Genomic DNA, 17,638 nt, shown 5'->3' with positions numbered 1-17,638 from the left:
AAGCCTGAGACAGAGATGTTGTCCAGGCAACCGGGTGGTGTGTTAAAGTGGCAAGCAACTGGAAGCTCACGGACTTTTTTGAAGGCAGAGTGTCGGTATTCTGTGAAGTGGTCACCCAGTCTCTGCTTCGTTTCACCAATGTAGAGGAGACCACATGGTGAGCAACGAATGCAGTAGATTAAATTGTGAGAACTGCAGGTAAAGTGCTACTTCACCTATGTTTGGGCCCTTGGATACTGAGAACAGAGGAGATAAATGGGCAGGTGTTACACTTCAGGCAGTTGCAGTGAAAGGTGCTGTGGGAATGTGTTGGGAGTGAAGGAAGAGTGGACCAGGATATTCCAGAAGGAACAGTCCCTGCAGAAGGCAGACAAGGAAGGAGAGGGAAAAATGTGTCTGGTGGTGGCATCTCACTGTATTTGGCAGAAATTGGCAGTTGATCTTCTGGATGTGAATGCTGATGGAATGATTGATAAGGACAAGAGGAACCCTGTTACTGTTGTGGGAGGCAAGAGAGCAGGTGAGGACAGAAGTGCAGGAGATGAGTGAGACATGGTTGAGGGCCCTGTCAGCAATGGTGTTGGGGAATCCTCAGTTGAGGAAGAAGGTGGACATTTCGGGGTTTTCATGTTCTCCTGAGGCTAACTTTAACAAATGTGACAGAGACGAAGGAACAGAGAGAACGGAATGGAGTCTTTACAAGAAGCAGGATGCAACGATGTTTAGTCCAGGTACCTGTGGGAGAGTGTGGGTTTATAGTGGATATTAGTGGCAAGTCTATCCCCAGAAATGGAAACAGTTGTCAAGGAAGGGAAGGGAGGAGTTGGAAATTGGAAGTGAAATTGATTAACTTTTCCAATTCCGGACGAGAGAGGAAAGCAGCACCGATAATATCATCAGCTTATCGGAGAAAGAGTTGTGGGTGGGGGCCAGAATAGGACTGGAACAAGGAGTGTTCCATGCACCCAGCAAACAGCCAGGCATAACTGGGGCCATACAGGTACCCATGGCTGCCGTTCTGACCTGAAGAAAATAAGAAGAGTTAAAAGAGAAGGTGAGGATGAGATCAGCTAAGTGGAGAAGGGTAGTGGTGGGTGGGGTCGATTCAGGCCTTTCTCCAAGAAGAAGCAAAGAACCCTGACACTATCCTCATGGGGTATAGGTGTATAAAGGCATTGCACATCTATGCTAAACAGAAGGCGGCTGGAGCCTGCAAACTGGAAATTCTAAAACTGGCATAGAGTGTTCAAGGAATCACAGATGTATGTGAACAGGGACTGGACCGGGGAGAAAAGACTGAGTCAGGGTAGGAAGAGATGAGTTCTGTGGGGCAAGAAAAAGCAGAAACAATGGTCTGCCTGGCAGTCTGTTTGTGAATTTTCAGAAGGAGGCAGAAGCGAGCTATGCAGTGCTGAGGAATGTCACCTTGGAGTCAGGGAGAGGTCCCCAGATGAAGTGAGTCGGTGACCATAGTTGATACAATGACCTAATTACCATAGTGGGTTCATGGTCCGGGGAAGATCACAGGAGGTACCTGAGAGCTGGCGCTCAGCCTCTGCAATGTAGAGGTCAGTACACCAGACGAAGATAGCACCACTCCTATTGGCAGGTCCAATAACAAAGTCAGGGTTAGATCTAAGCACATGGAGTGCAGTCATTTTGGAGGGAGAAAGGGCAGATTGGGTGAGGGTGGAGTAGAAATTGAGGTAACCCATGTCACATTGAGAGTCCTCAACGAACTGATGGAGTGCAGGTAAATGCCAGAAGGAGTTGTCTAGGTGAAGGGGGGAGTGTTGGAGCTGTGCGAAGGGGTCTGTGGGTTGGGGAGAGGACTCTTGTCTAAACAAATGGGCATGGAAGCAAAGATGACGGAAGAAGAGTTTGATGTCATGTCATGCCCGAAATTCGTTAAGGTGGGGATGCAGAGGGATAAAGCTGAGACTTCTGCTGAATACAGAACATTCAGCATCAGAGGGGGGAGGTTAGGAGGGATGGTGAATACCTGACCGGAAGTAGTGTTGGGGGAGGGGAGAAAAGAGCTGACGTTTCGAGTCTAACTGACCCTTTGTCAACTTGAAACATCAGCTCTTTTCTCTCCTTACAGATGCTGCCAGACCTACTGAGATTTTCCAGCATTTTCTCTTTTGGTTTCAGATTCCAGCATCCGCAGTAATTTGCTTTTATCCAGTGTTGGGGGAGGGGATGAAGTTAGAGTGAAGAGGAAGGGAGTAAGATTCCAGAGAGCCATGGTATCTGAGTGGTTGCATCTTAGGCCTTGATGCCTGAAAGGAAAAGTTTCTTATTAGCACAGCAAATGAGCTGGAGGATAAAGTGGAACTGCGGAGTGGTGCAACCCTGAGCCAGCATGTTGAAATGCTGTGAAATAAAAGTCGAGTGTGCACATGTGACACCCCATGGCATTGAGGATGCAGCGAGAGCAGCTGTCTGTGGAACTTTAAACATCAAGAAGGTACCTGTGATCCTGGGTGGATTCAAATCACAAGGGATGAAACTTCAATTGGAATCCATGTGGGGTGAGCCTGAGCTGGAGGCAGTCACTGAGGAAAGTAATATGGCGATGTAAATGAGTTTTAGTAAATACTTGGTCAGACACCAGGAGTGACTATGAAATTAATGTCAGTGTCTAAGAAAAAAGGTTGGAAATTATGTCGAAGAGAGAAGTAGAACTTCAAGGTATGCATGCTTAGAAGAGAAGTGGCAGAGAGTTAAATACTAAATAAAACTGAAAGAACTGTGGATGCTGTAAATCAGAAGCAAAAACAAAAGTTGCTGGAAAAGTTTAGCAGGTCTGACAGCATCTGTGAAGAGAAATAAGAGTTAACATTTCCGTTCTGCTAACCCTTCCACGGAAAGGTCCTTGGTTCTGAGGATGGGTCACCGGACCCAAAACGTTAACCCTGATTTCTCTTCACAGATGCTGTCAGACCTGCTAAACTTTTCCACATCTTCTTTTGTTTGTGTTTCTGACCAGAGCCATATCCAGTCTCAGCAGTACACCTCTGCTGTTATACCATAACTCTGGCACAATGGTTAGCACTGCTGCCTCGCAGCGCCAGAGACCCGGGTTCAGTTCCCACCTCAGGTGACTGACTGTGTGGAGTTTGCACATTCTCCCCGTGTCTGCATGGGTTTCCTCCGGGTGCTCCGGTTTCCTCCCACAATCCAAAGATGTGCAGGTTAGGTGAATTGGCCATGCTAAGTTGTTAGGTAGTGTTAGGTGAAGGGGTAAATGTAAGGAAATGGGCCTGGTTGGTTTGCGCTTCGGCGGGTCAGTGTGAACTTGTTGGGCTGAAGGGCCTGTTTCCACACTGTAAGTAAGCTAATCTAAACATGTTTTTGTCTTCCTAATTGCTATCTGAACCTACATGTTAACCTTGAGAGAATCCTGTGCTAGGACTCCAATGTCCCTTTGTGCTTCATATTTCCGAAGCTTTTCCCCATTTGGAAATCTATGCCTCTATTCTTGCTACCAAAGTGCATAACTTCTCACTTTCCCACATTATGTTCCATTTGCCACTCCTTTGGCCACTCACCTAACCTGTCCAAGTCCGCCTCCTGCCTCTCAGCTTTCTAAATGCTACCTTATCTTTTGTGTCATCTGCAGACTTAGCAACAATGCCCTCAATTCTTTCGTCCAGATCATTAATGTATAACATGAATAGTTGTGATCCCAACACTGACTGCTGCGCAATCCCACTATGTATCAGCAGCCATTCTGAAAAAGATCCCTTTCTTCCCACTGTGTGCCTTCAACCAGAGCGCAAATCCTCTATCCATGCCAATATCTTGCCCCTCACACCAGAGGCTCTTATTTTACTTAATAGCTTCCTGTGCAGTATCTTGTTAAAGACCTTCTGGAAATCCAAATAGATCACATCCACTTGCTCTCCTTTGTTCATTCCCACCTCACTGAATTCTAACAGATTTGTCAGGCATGACCTCCATTTGACAAAGCCATGCTGACTTAGACCTATTTTTCTTTATTTTATTTTACCAAGTATTCCCAAATGTCATCATTAATATTGGACACTAAAATCTTACCATCGACCAAAGTTAGCCTCCATGATCTTTAATTTCCCGTCTTCTGTCTCCTTTCCTTTTAAAACAAAGGCGTTACATTATCCATTTTCCAAAGTGCTGATTCCTGAAAGATCACCATCAATGCCTGCACAATCTCTTCCGCTCTCTCCTTCAGAACCCTGGAGTACAGTCCACCTGATCCAGGTGGGTTATTTACCTTCAGCTCTTTCAGCTTCCCCAGCACCACCTCCTTTAGTGATCACCACTACACACACTCCTGCCCCTGATTCTTGAAGTTCTGGCAGACCTTTCGAGGCTTCCACCACAAAAACTGACGCAAAATGCCTGTTCAGGTCCTCAACCATTTCTTTGTTCCCCCTTACTACTTCTCAGGCCTCTATTCCAGCAATTCAATGTCCACACTTGTCTCTTCCTTACTTTATACATAGGTAAAAATACTCTTGCAATCCTCTTGTACATTACAGGCTAGCTTGCCATCATATTTCATCTTCCCCCACTCATTGCTTTTTTTTTAGTTGACCTCTGCTTGTTTTTAAAGGCTTCCCACTAATCTTGTACTACTATGTATACTTTTTTATTGGTTTGCTTTTTATGCTGTCCCTCACTTCCTTTGTCAGCCATTGTTGCCTCATCTTCCCTTTAGTATTTTGTTTCTACCTTGGAATGAATTTCTGGTGTGCCTCCCGAATTACCCCCAGAAACTCCTGCCATTGCTGTTCCATTGTCTTCTCTGCCAGACTCTTTCTACTCAACTCTTGTCAGTTCCTCCCTCATGGTTTTGTAATTACCTTTTACTCAGTTGTAATACCATTACATCTGATTCCAGCTTCTCTCTCTCAAACTGCAGGATACATTCTATTATTATTATGGTTACTACCTCCTAGGAGTTCCTTCACCTTTCATCTCCTTAATCAAGTCTGCTTCATTAGACATCACTAAATACAGAATTGCCTGTTCCCTAGTGGGCTCTACCATAAGCTGCACCAAAATAAATATCTCATAGACATGCCACAAATTTGTTTTCTTGGGATCTGCTACCAACCATATTTTCCCAGTCCACTTATATGTTGAAGTCCCCCATGATTATTGTAATAATGTCTTTCTTACATGCCTTTTCTATTTCCTGATCTATTTCCCACATAGTGACTACTGCCAGGAGGACTTTCATAATTCCTATTAGTGTCTTTTTTCTTTTATGTTCCTCTACTCTACATACACAGATTCTATGCCTTCGGAATTTATAATCCCTTCTTGCTATGAATTTAATTTCATTTCTTGCGAACGTTGCAGTCCCAGCCCTCTGTCCATCTACATGTTCTTTCGATAGGGTGTGCATCGTTCAGTATTTAGTACCCAGCCCTGATCCCTTGTAGCCAGATTTTTGATACCTACAGCATCACATTTACCAATTTAAAACTGCTACAGGTTCATTTACCTTGTGTTGCATACTGCACACAGCACACATATTATGTACAACACCTTCAGTCCTGTTATGACGCCTCTCCCCCCCCCCCCCCCCCCCCCCCCCCTCCAGACATCTGCTGTGTCCAAAGTTAAATGTCTGAGCCTTTCCATGTGCTCTCTCATTACTTGGTGTGGAAACTTGAACAACTTCTGCAAAGCATCCCTGCCCAACTACTTTAACTTTTCCATAGTTTCCCATGCAGCTAACCCCAGCCCCCACCACCACCAAAAAAACACTGTTTAGTTTAAAACCCTATCCACAGCTCGAGGAATGTAATTAACTGGATTCTGGTCCCAGCATGATTCAGTGGAGCTTGTCCCAAAAGAATAACTCCTTTCCTCCTTCCCCAGTAGTGGTGTCAATGTCCCATGAATTCTCCCACACCAATGTTTGAGCAATGCATTTCCCTCTTTAATCTTATTAATCCTGTGCTATTTAGTTTGTGGCTTAGATAGTAAATTGTAATTATTACCTTTTTGGTTCTGCTTTTTAATTTAGCCCCTAGCGACTGATATTCCCTCAGCAGAACCTCTTTCCTCTTTCTACATATCATGGTATATATGTGGACCACAACAACTGGATCTTTGCCCTTCCACTCCCAGGTTCCTCTGCAGCCCAGATTAGATGTCTTAAATGTGGACACCAAGCAGGCCACATAGCCTTTGGGACTTTCATTCCTGGCTATAGAGAAGAGTGTCCAGTCTGCTGACAATGCTATCACCAATTACAGGCACATTTCCCTTTCTCCTCTTCGCAAGAAACACCTCTTCCCCTCTGTACCAACTCCCAGTTGCCTCCAAATTCCCCGAACTATATACTCACTAGGACTGTATCTCATTCCAAATGTGATCTCTCGTCCGTCCAAATGGATTGCGCAACTTCTGGTCCGAGATCATTTCTTGCTTATTCCATCCCCTACTAACAATACTACCCCACCAACCTTTTCTTCCTGCTTATCCTTTCGAAAAGTTACAAACCCTGAATATTTAGTTCCCAGTTTTCTTTATCTTGCAACTGTCTCCATAATGGCTCTAAGAGCAAACATTGTTACCTGTCTTTGTGCATTTATTTTAATTCTAATAATAATCACATTCAAGAGCCATTAATTTTACCTTTTACTATTTTTACTCCCTTTGACCCTATTTACTGCTGTTTTTTACATTCTGTCCCTTCCTGTCTCACACTGGATATCGATAGCCATATAGCTGCTATATCCTCTTGATTTGTAAGCCTACATTTCTCCTCTCCCAAGCCAGTTCACTTTCCAGTGACCCTTGCACTCAAGGTGGGCTATTGGATATATCTTTTATCTTTTTCCTCTTCCATTGCCAAAGGCTGTGTCTTGCTCAACTGTGATTCCATGGACGTCAGCAACACACTGGCTACTGTAACACTTTTCTTAAAACTCCTGCATAAAGAACATCACAGTAATTCTCAGTCCTGTCCTTTCTTCATTTCCTACTGATTTATTTTCATTGGTTCAAGAAATGTGGGTGCAATCGATTTGACCAATATTTATTGCCCATCCCTAATTGACCTTGAAAAGATGGTGGTACGAACAACTGCAGCCTGTGTGCTGTGCTTACGTGCTCAATGCTGTACTTTGCCATGCATAAGAAGAATCAAGATATTTATCCAACAATAGTAAAGGGATGGCTACATGGCTCCAGTTCAGAATGGTGTGTTGCTTGGTGCAGAGCTTACAGGTAATGGTATTCCTTCTGTGTCCTATCCTTGTCCATTTAGATGTTAGAGGTGCCATAGGCTTGGAAGGTGTTGTTAGAGAAGTGTTGAAAAGTCGCTACAGAGTATCTTGTGGATTGTAGATCCTGCTATCATTGTGTATGAGTGAAAAAGTGGATGCTAATCAACTGAACTGCTTTGTCTTGGGTGATGCCAAACTTGAGAGTTATTGGAGCTGCGCTTGTTCAGGCAGGTGGGGAGAATTTCATCATTTGCTCGCAATCAAAAGTTTGTGCTATGACTGATATCCCCTTTGCTCTAAGAGTAAAGTGATGCATTTTGAGAGTTTGTCCCAAATATTTTTCTTTTTAGTAGATATAAATACCTGTAAAAGTGAACCTTACTTTGAGTTACTTGCACAAAAAACTTTGGTGACACTCAGTACATTGACAGTCAAACTGTGGCTAGGGCTATAAAATAAAATTAAATCTGAACAGATTTGCAGAAAATTGCAAATTACATTTTTGAAAACAATCTTCTGTCTTAATGCTCAGTACAAATAATTTTGGAAGTATAGTTCCACCACCAACAGGTATGTAGCGTCAATAAAGCAAAAGTCCTTGAACTAATTTTGCAAAGATTTAAAGCAGCTTTCAGTTGAATATCTGCCAGATGTATACAAGATAATGAACATGTTTTTACAGAACTTCAGAGTGATCTAGTAAACGTAGATGGTATATGCTTCCATTCCAGTATCACTTCTGAAGAATGACCTGTCACCTGTGCTGTTTAATCCAGTTCCACCATTGTCCAAAAAAAATGAAGAATGAAAGAGAATTTAACTGACCATCTTCTCATTGAGGCCAGAGTGTGGAGAATACTATTTATCCTACTATTTATTCCTTTTTTGGGGGGAAATAAGTCTAGTTGTACTTTCAAATGAATCAGAAGGAACTGGGATCCTTAAAGATAGAATGCAGCTGTGGAGAATATGTATTACTGTAGATAAAACACTGAAAATCAGACTTTGGGATCTTCACATCAGATTTACTCTCATAAAGGAGCCCACCCTCTGTGTGGAAGCTGGATATCCTGCATATTGATAGCTTTGTTTGGCTTTCATATTTTTACATACTGCCCTTGCGTAGACTTAACTATATCATTTGAATTGTCCAAGGGATTGGAAGGTATCTACATCAATTTTAAAAGTATTAGTTTTAGTGGTTACTTTGAGTGACATAGTAAGTCAGTGCTTCTGCTGAATGCTTTTTGTAAGAGAACTTGTAGAAGATATAATTCTTACAATAATTTTATCTTTTTCAAGATGGACCTTTGTCTATGCCAAATCAGATCATAAATCGAATGCCAGGATCTCAAGGCAAGTAAATGTTCCATATTTTTTCCCTTTTATAATAAGTAACAAAATATTGTTTATTAAAATCAACAAATGGGTCACAGCACTCCATTTCTTGATGTTCTGAGAACTCCTATAACAGACTGTTTCTGGAAAAAGTATATCTTTAATGGCAATATTTTTCTGCACCTGTAGATGGCACCTTCTCAATGTTAAAAATGTGTTTTATTAATCGCTTGTGAAAGAAAATAGTTCTACCTTCGGATTCTGTGATCCATGCTGGGATGGGTATTTTATGGAAATGATTATAAGAGTCATTGTCCCATTTGTCTGTGTATGGCCCATTTCCCTCTAAACATTTCCTTTTTATGCGCCTGTCCAAATCTGACCGTAGAGCTTCTGTACAAGAGCCCCTTAACATTTAGCTTCAATGTTAAAACTTCATATTACCTTTGTGAGAGAAGGTGAAAATGTAGCGTTTTGGTATTTTTGGTTGCAGTGCCTGCCCACTGAATTTTCAACAGGTACAAAATCTTATGTGACCAACAAAAAACAATCAAAGCATTAGTTTCTGTTAATTGTTCGAAGATTGAGAACTTGTAAATATAATGTTTTTACATTACAGTTTAAGATTTCTCACATCTTGTGAAGTTGAAGGATCTTGTGTAAGTTAATATTTAGTTAGTGTTTCATTACTGCAATTTCTTTAAAATACTCAGCACTAACCACTGTTAATTTTTTCATCATTCATCTGTTCTCCCCTTTTGGAAAACTTGTGAGCTTCAGAGTAATATCCCTTGGCTCTGTATTTCCTCCATTCCCTACGGTAAATATTTTTTGTGTTTGGAATTATAAAATGAATTGTGACTCGGTGATAACTCTTACCTCTGGGTCATATACTCATGGTTTCAAATCCCATTCCAGAGAATTGAGCATCACATATATACCAAAAGTCCAATCTAGCACAAAGAGAATGATGTACATTCAGAGGTACCATCTTTCAAATGAGTCAAAAACCAAGACTTGTTTGCTTTCTGAGATGAATATCAAAGGTCCCTTGACAGAGAGTTATCCTTGATATCCTGGTCAATATTTATCCCTCAAGCAATATCAAAAATACTGTCACTATTACATTGCTGTTTGTGGGAACTCACTGCACACGAACTGGCTGCCACACATCCTGCATCATGACAATAACTGTGTGTCAAAAAGTACTTCATTGACTGTAGATGTTTGAAATACCCTAAAGTCAAGAAAAGCAGTATGTAAAGAGCAAATTCCTTTTCTTCTCCATTATGGATACAAAGTAATACCTCCAGATACTACATGGCAAATTCTTTTAATAGGCCAGTGAGCCGTGTAACCACAGAACAGATATAGTTGTTTATTTCGCATTAACTGTGGGACGCTCAAATCTACATCCAGTTCCTCTATCAATTGATGATCCCAACATTTGAGTACTATAATGAAACAAACTGGCTTTTATTTTTGGAAAAGGGTTTGCAGTTGCCCTAATATATCAGTTTACCCAGTGATTAACTGGTTAAGGTTCCAGGATTTAAGCCTTTTTTTTCCAATGAGTTAACTTATCTCCACTACAGAGATGCTTTTGTCCCCTGTGCCCTGCATTTAATGAGAGGAAAGATATGTTCCTACTCCTGACCATTAATCAGGGGCTCTCCATTGGAAATGTCATTTTTTGTACACACTTCTGCTTTCCCCTTCAACAATAACAACTTGCATTTTGAGTGCCTTTAACATTGAAATTCTTTGGAAAGCTCTTCTTAGAGCTGCAAGATGAAGCATAAATACACAGGTTAGAAAGTATAACCAAACATTTGATTGAAGTGAGTCTTGGGATAGATAATTTCCATGTGTAGATTGATAATTGTATAGCTATTTGGTATTGTTTATACTCTGTTGGAGTTTGGGGGGAGTCACCTGCACATGTGTAGACCCATGGAGGCCTTGTGTCTCAAAAGGAGTCTGTTTGGCCCATGAAATGTATTAGATGTGGGCTCAAACTGAAAGAAAAAGAAAGCACACTGGATATAATCGCTGCAAGTGAAAGCTGTTAAGTTTTTTTTTTAAAAAGACTTGGCTTTGATCCTTTCTGCCTTTACTCCTTGACAGTCTGAGTTTTGACAGGCCTAAGGTATGTGAAGGGAAAACAGGAAGAGATGAGCTGAAAGAAGGGCATATGCACAGAAGTTGGCGTTGATGGTTTAAGTAAGGTTGTATGGCTGTGGAGTGTTAGAGATGGTGGGAAGAGTTGAACACAGATGAGAATTCAAACTGTGGGAAAAAGCACACCACGTAGATGAGTGAGGACAGGCTTGATGGACGTGGGTAGTGTGGAGGAGTATAGGAGAATATTGAAGTAAGCAAACCTGGAAATGACGAAGGATTGTAAGCTGGGTTAGAAGGAGTGGTCATCAGCAAGAATCACAGACAAGAGTGTGTGTTTATGAACACTTTCATGACAACAGAATATCCCCGACACCCATTGATACGTACCATATTCAATTGAGAAGGTACGGGTAGAGGCAGTGGTTTATTTTTTGGAGGAGTGGACTGATTCACTGAGGAAATATGAACCAGATTCTGAATTTGGTGTGTGTTGAAAAGAATTAGTTTGGTTCTTTTTTGTTGTTATGATAATAAAGCGCCTCCCATTTTCCAAATATTAATTTAGTGTAGTTCTATCTTAATTAATGAGAAGAATACGTTTGTTTTCTCAGGTATAAACCAGTTTGGTTCCATGGCATTGGGGAATGTGCAAATGCCACAGGGGCCCATGGGACCACGTGGAACACCTCCCATGAACCATACTGTACAGATGAGCAACATGGGATCTATTCCAGCGGTAATTACATTTTTTTATTCAGCCATTTTGTTGCTAATGAGGCGAGAAAATCACCATTACATCAGACATATTTGCTCATAAGGAAAAAATCTCAAGTCACTTTAAAAATATCATTCATGTGCCAAATTTACAAGTCATAGCCCTATGTAAGTGAAGGTTAAGTGTTCCAGAAATTGTAAAATCCTCCTGCATGACAGCAATCAAAGAAACCTGCCATATAGTATTTCAGAATCCTGACCATGTTGTTGTCTTTCTACTTGCCATCCTCTACATATAGTAAGGCTGTTCCAAACCAGTACTAATCAATGCACCTAAATGTCCTTAGTATTTAAATGTTGGCTGTGTCTTTACTTTTGTACTAAAATAACTGTGTTTACACTATCATAGTCTGCAAGGTTCAATAACCATGATTAAACTTACTGATAAAAGGTCACATGCTTGGTCTTGTGTTTAAGGCTTTTCAGTTGAAACTTAAAGTGCATTGACACGCAGACAGGTGTAACAACCAACCAAATCATCAGTAAGCTGGAAAACATTGGAGGAGAGTGTTCGATCATTTTTTTAAAGTTGTATTCGTTGAGGAAGGAACATTAGTTGTCATCAAGATAAGATGCTACCATTCAACCATGCTTCTTTCCCTAGGTGTGGTTCTTCATGTTACTCTTCACCTATCTGCAGATGGCACCATCCTTCATGGCTTTGTCATCAAAGAACTAAGAGCATTACGGCATAGGAACAGGGTCTATTGCCCTCTAAGCCTGCGCCGATAGAATTTGGTCTTTCCATACTAAAGCTGTCTTCGCTTACAGGATCCATATCCTTCTATTCCCTTCCTATTCATGTATTCATCCAAGTGCTTCTTGAATGCTGCTGTTCTCTGCTTCCACCACTACCTCTGTCAGCAAGTTCCAGGTACTCACCACACTTTGTGTGAAAAACATGCCTCGCACATCTCTTTTAACCTTGGACCTATGTCCCCTAATAATTGATCCCTCCACCACCAGGCTTGATTATTCCAATGCTCTCCTACTCTCTTCTCATAGTTCATACTTCACATTCTTCAGTTCATTTAACTTTTCATAATATCCAACGACCTGCCTATTGCCCCAGGCCATCATTGATGTCTCATATTTATAATTCTTGGCCTAATTGAATTTCTTATCTAAACTCCTGTTTTCCTAATAGAAATACTATCTTCTGGGAAAAATGCCAGAGGGAAAGTTAACATTGTTCATGTCATATCTTCTCATCAAACCAATATATTTTACATGATGAGGGTGGGAAGAGAAATATCCAGTTCTACTATGTCAAAAATGCTTTATGAATGCAAGGCAACGTCAGTTTATTTTTCTTCATTTATCTTAGTGTGAATTGTGATATTGTTTAATTTCTTGCAGATGGGAATATCACCTTCCCGATTGCCACAGCCCCAGGGTATGCTGGGAGTGCACGCCAATAGCATTGGTCAGTCTTCCCCACAGAACCAGTTTATGAGCCAGAACCAGTTCTCTGCAGCCTCTGCTGGAATGAATGTGAATAATGTGGGCATATCTCAAACAGCAAACCAGTCTGGAATGAATCAGGTATAGTTAGCACAACCACATCAAGTGCACTTATTAATTCAGGTACTGTTGGTGGAGTATAAAAGAAAAGACAGTAAGTGTAGTTCCTTAACTTTTCTTGTGTTGTAACATTGTACTTTTAAATAAATTTAGTGCATATTGTTTTTGTAGAAACAACCATGGTTTTAAAAGGGAGTGTTAAAACTCAGTTTTAAGTGCTTTTAATTAGACTCATTTTTAGCTAAGTACTTATGGCAGTATCAAATCACAATTATAAAACAAAGAATTGTGGATGCTGAAGTTCTGAAGCAAAAGCATAAATCTGGAAAACATTGACAGGTCTGCAGCATCTGTGGAGAGAAAGCAGAGTTAACATTTCAAGTTCAGTGACACTTGAAACATGAACTCTACTTTCTCTCCACAGATGCTGCCAGACATGCTGAGCTTCACCAGCAACTTCTACCTTTGTTTCAAGTCACTATAAGCCTTAAGTTCCAGTGAAATGCTATATGTTTGCTTTTCCTTAAAATTTCAACAGTGTGCTTTCAAAACTTATTTTTGCTTTCTCTTGGTATCTTGTTTACAAAAGAACTTTTGTTGGCTTTCTTTTTTATTCTCCCCTCACTAACCAGCATCAATTCATTGACTATAACGAAAGCTGTGTGTTGTCAGAGGGTAGATAAAATCCAAGATATGTAATGCAGAATAGACTGCTTGGTATCTTTTTTGTTCTATCAAATTAGCTTTTTATTCCAATAATTAATTAATTAATTGAATTTAACTTCCATTAGCTCACATGATGGGATTTCAGTGCATTTCTCCAGGGTCTCAGGATTATTAGTGCAGTAAGATTACCAATATGCCACTGCTTACACATTAAAAAAAAGCTCTGAAAACCAGAATTTTATATAGCTTTCATTGCAAACTTTTCTCAATGCTTCACGCTCATGATTGAAGAAACAATCTGAAATGTCTTGAATGCTGACAAATGGTGAGGATTAAGAATGTTGTCCGTATGCTGGTGCACAACAGTTGCCACTCTGGAGTTTTCTGATTGTGTGCTATTGTGCTTTTTATATTTTTAAAAGCTCTTGCATGTAAAACATAGTTAATTTAACTATTTAAACTTCTCAATTATTACAGTAACAGTACTTATGAGTTAGTGAAATGTTTGTACTTGTGTTTTGGAACAGAATCAGGTACCTGGCACTTCACTTCCTTTGAACAATTCTGTAAGCATGATTGGACTACCCAGTGCTCAAATGCATTGTGCACCGGTTTCTCAGCCAACTCTTCGGCAAGCTCCTTCTCCAGCATCTGTTTCCGCCCCTGTTGTTGTCACTGCAGCAGGAAGTATGCCATCTATCCAGCACTCAGCCCCATCCAGCATGACTTCTCCTCAACCAACAACCTCCCAGTCTCAGGCCTCCACTCCAGCTTCCTCCTCAGGGCGAGCCTCAACGCCAACTCCAGTGCAGAGCACAACCCCAAATCAGACTCCACCTCGGACCCAAACTCCAACACGGCCTCCAACTCCAGTACAATCTCAGCAAACAGTAGCAACACCACAACCAATGCAGCAGGCTACTGGGCCACTTCAGCCTGCCACTCCAGTAAGTAGTCTTAGAACCAAATGAAGGTCTTGCTTATGCAATAGCAATATGAGAGTTTAGCCAGTGGTAGTTATTGAATCAATTTTGTTTCTTTCTACACTGGAAAATATTTTAATCACTGTATTCCCTAATAATTTGAGTGTTATCATAAATATGGAGAAGTTCTCAATATTGCAAGTTAAACCAGGATGTTTTCCACGTCTTTTACTGTTTGTTAATCCCATGACTGGAAATTTTCTGTGTGTTTCTACTCATTTAAAGTACATGAATGACAAAAACACATAATTGAGCTATCCAAAAAAGGCTGTTCTCACTTGAGGACTATAGGAAGGTACTTTACTTTTTGCTGAATATCTGATGTGAATTTGGGTTTGGCCAGTCTCAACCTTGATCCTATGAATATAGGTCTACATCATGAAACTGCTAATTGAGTACTATACTGTTATTTTGATAGGGTCATGGATTGAAAAGTGTCAAACTAATGGTCTGAAACTGAGATTTCTTTCATCCTTTGGATCAGGAAATGGGATACATGGAAAGTCACTAACAAGTTTCTTGTGACAACCCTGTCTGTCAAATGGCAAGGTTGAACTACTGTATTGAGAGTTGCCCTTCCAAAACAGGTTTAAGGCAAGTCAAGGCACCTGCACAGCCAACTTCCATAACTAGAACCTCAGTAAAAACTGTTATGCCCTTGGAGGGCCATTACAAACATACTGCACATCACCAAGGACTGTCCCTTTTACAGGCTTAGTGGCAAATAACTGAGCACATAAGGAAGCTATTACTTGGTTTCATGGGTTTACATTAACTAAACAAATAAAGAACTGAAATTTAAACTTCCAGAAGTGCTTTCTGCTTTAAAAAGATAAGGCAAAGCAATGGGAGCCTGGCGCTTTCTGGGGGTTTTGTTGGCTGTAGGTATTCAGACTTGGGTAGAGTAAAAAGCGTCTCCTGCCTTTTCAGATGCTAGCTGGTAGAAGACAGTTTTTCTGTCTTGCACCATTGGACTATTATAACCTCCCTAACCCAACTATTTTTACCAGTACCATTCCAGTTGATAACCTGCTCAAGGGTGTGTCCTTTTTGCAAAAGCCTTAAATATAAGAAACAGTTCTATCTGCGGTGTTCATTATGCTAAGATGTTAGATGTATTTAGTATCATGGGTATACTTACACTGCTTGCTGTACAATCTGGCATCATCAGGCCAGCAGTAACATTTCTGCATGCATCTGTGGCACAATTTATACCAAAAATAATATTTTCATTTTTTTTGTATGCCGTAAATGATATACCACATTAATAACTATGATCTGCACACCACTTGTTAACTTTTGTAACTCAGCTGTTCAAGATTATGTTCACAGCTGCTCGTTGTGCTAGAAAGATTTTGTTTTCGCAGCTGAATATTTTTATTTCTTTCCTAAATTTAAAGCTGTCTCACTCTGCAGCAAGTGCAGATGGTAAAGTAGCTACCCCAGCCTCCGTGACTAGTACAGACACAAATTCACAGCAACTCATAGCTGAAGCACCACCGTCTAATGCCAAGTCAGAAGTCAAAGTGGAAGAAATTGAATCAGAAGTACCAGAAACACAGACGGATATCAAAACTGAGGTACAAGGACTAACAGATATTGCCTTAGCCATTTCATGTGTTGTAAGTATAAACTTATCCTTTGGTGAGTTGACCTAATGTAATCCAAAATGAATTGGACATTTTCCTAAATCAACATCATTGTTTTTGTTGTATTTCACAAAATTTGGGAACTGAAATTGCAGTTTACCTGAGTCTTGGTTACCATATTATGGAATTTTACAGGCACTGACTTGGACTCCAGACATAAGATGTTAGCTACAAATGTGGAGTATTGATATTTGGCCACCTTTCGATTCCATTTATATCCTGTGGATGTAGCAGGAACCTGCCTTTAATGCATTTATTTTCTCTGGCTTGAGCAACTTAGGATTGACCCAGCCTGCCTGAGGAAACAAAGTACTTGGAGTCAGTGGAATGTAGAGAATGGTTTGGGGTAGAAGTAGCAGTAGACAAAATCACTGAGATTGCCTCAGCATGACAGTAAGATGTTTGAAAACCCGAATGTTCAAGTTGCTTTACTGGAGTTTGGTATGGGTACAGGAAAGGACTATGTGATAGGGCAGCTGGAATTGGAGGTGAAGAAATTCTTTAAGAAATTGCAGCACTTGTTGAACTGACTAGCTGTTATAATAGAATGCTAACCTCAAGCTGCTGGGACTACTGAATTATATGTAGTGGCCGAAGTACTTAAGCAACCTAACTAAAAGCTTCCAAATGCCTTTTTGGCAGTAAAGTTCATTATTGTCACAGGCTTTTAAAAGTATAGCCTAATTTAATAATATTAATACCGTGATTTAAAAGGTGACAGATATGACACTGCAAACATAATTGCTATTTATAACTCTTTTCTACCTGCAGAATGATGTTTCTTCTTGTCCTCAATTGAAGGAAGAAACTAATGAGAGTCTTGCAGCTAAGCAAGAACCTATGGAAGAGGAAGAGGAGGAGGAGGAGGAGAAACCAGAGATCAAAATTGAGCCCAAAGAGGAGGAGGAGGCCGAAGCCAATGCATCTTCTCAGTCATCAGCTTCACCATCTCAGTCACGGAGAAAGTGTATGTGTTTGTCAGTGAACAGAAATAAAATACTGCAGATATTATATTATTATCAACATTATTTTGTCCGTGCGGAGATGGGAGATTCAAAGATACAATAAGAAAATTCATTTCTCCACTTGTGAAATTCCTGTTGCACATTAGCATGACGTAGCTGGGAAGTTTTGCATTAGGATTGGATCTGCTTGTGACCTTATGAATAGTTAAGCTTTGTAAAGCTACACATGGTTTACAAAACTAATTTTAATAGATGGTCCAGTTATAAATGACAGTTGCAGCCTGAAACATACTGATTAGATGTAACTCCTGATGAGTTTCTTTAATATATTAAAAACTACTGCAAAGTTTTAATTAAAGCATAGTTAACTGCTCTAGAACTGC

At 40.5% G+C, this 17,638-nt stretch overlaps 1 protein-coding gene across 5 annotated transcripts in view; it reads left to right on the top strand.

The window, feature by feature from the left end:
- LOC140464531 (CREB-binding protein-like) overlaps positions 1-17,638 on the top strand; it is a 204,739-nt gene that overhangs the window by 110,515 nt on the left and 76,586 nt on the right. For all 5 annotated transcript variants that reach the window (XM_072559707.1, XM_072559706.1, XM_072559704.1 and 2 more), the window contains exons 11-16: positions 8,535-8,588; positions 11,306-11,430; positions 12,828-13,013; positions 14,186-14,605; positions 16,042-16,221; positions 17,062-17,257. In XM_072559707.1, the coding sequence (XP_072415808.1) occupies positions 8,535-8,588; positions 11,306-11,430; positions 12,828-13,013; positions 14,186-14,605; positions 16,042-16,221; positions 17,062-17,257 (1,161 nt within the window). The remainder of the gene's footprint in view (positions 1-8,534; positions 8,589-11,305; positions 11,431-12,827; positions 13,014-14,185; positions 14,606-16,041; positions 16,222-17,061; positions 17,258-17,638) is intronic.

Source organism: Chiloscyllium punctatum, chromosome 40 (assembly GCF_047496795.1).
Source record: "Chiloscyllium punctatum isolate Juve2018m chromosome 40, sChiPun1.3, whole genome shotgun sequence".
Taxonomy (NCBI): Eukaryota; Metazoa; Chordata; class Chondrichthyes; order Orectolobiformes; family Hemiscylliidae; genus Chiloscyllium; species Chiloscyllium punctatum.
This window is presented reverse-complemented; position numbering and strand designations above follow the sequence as displayed.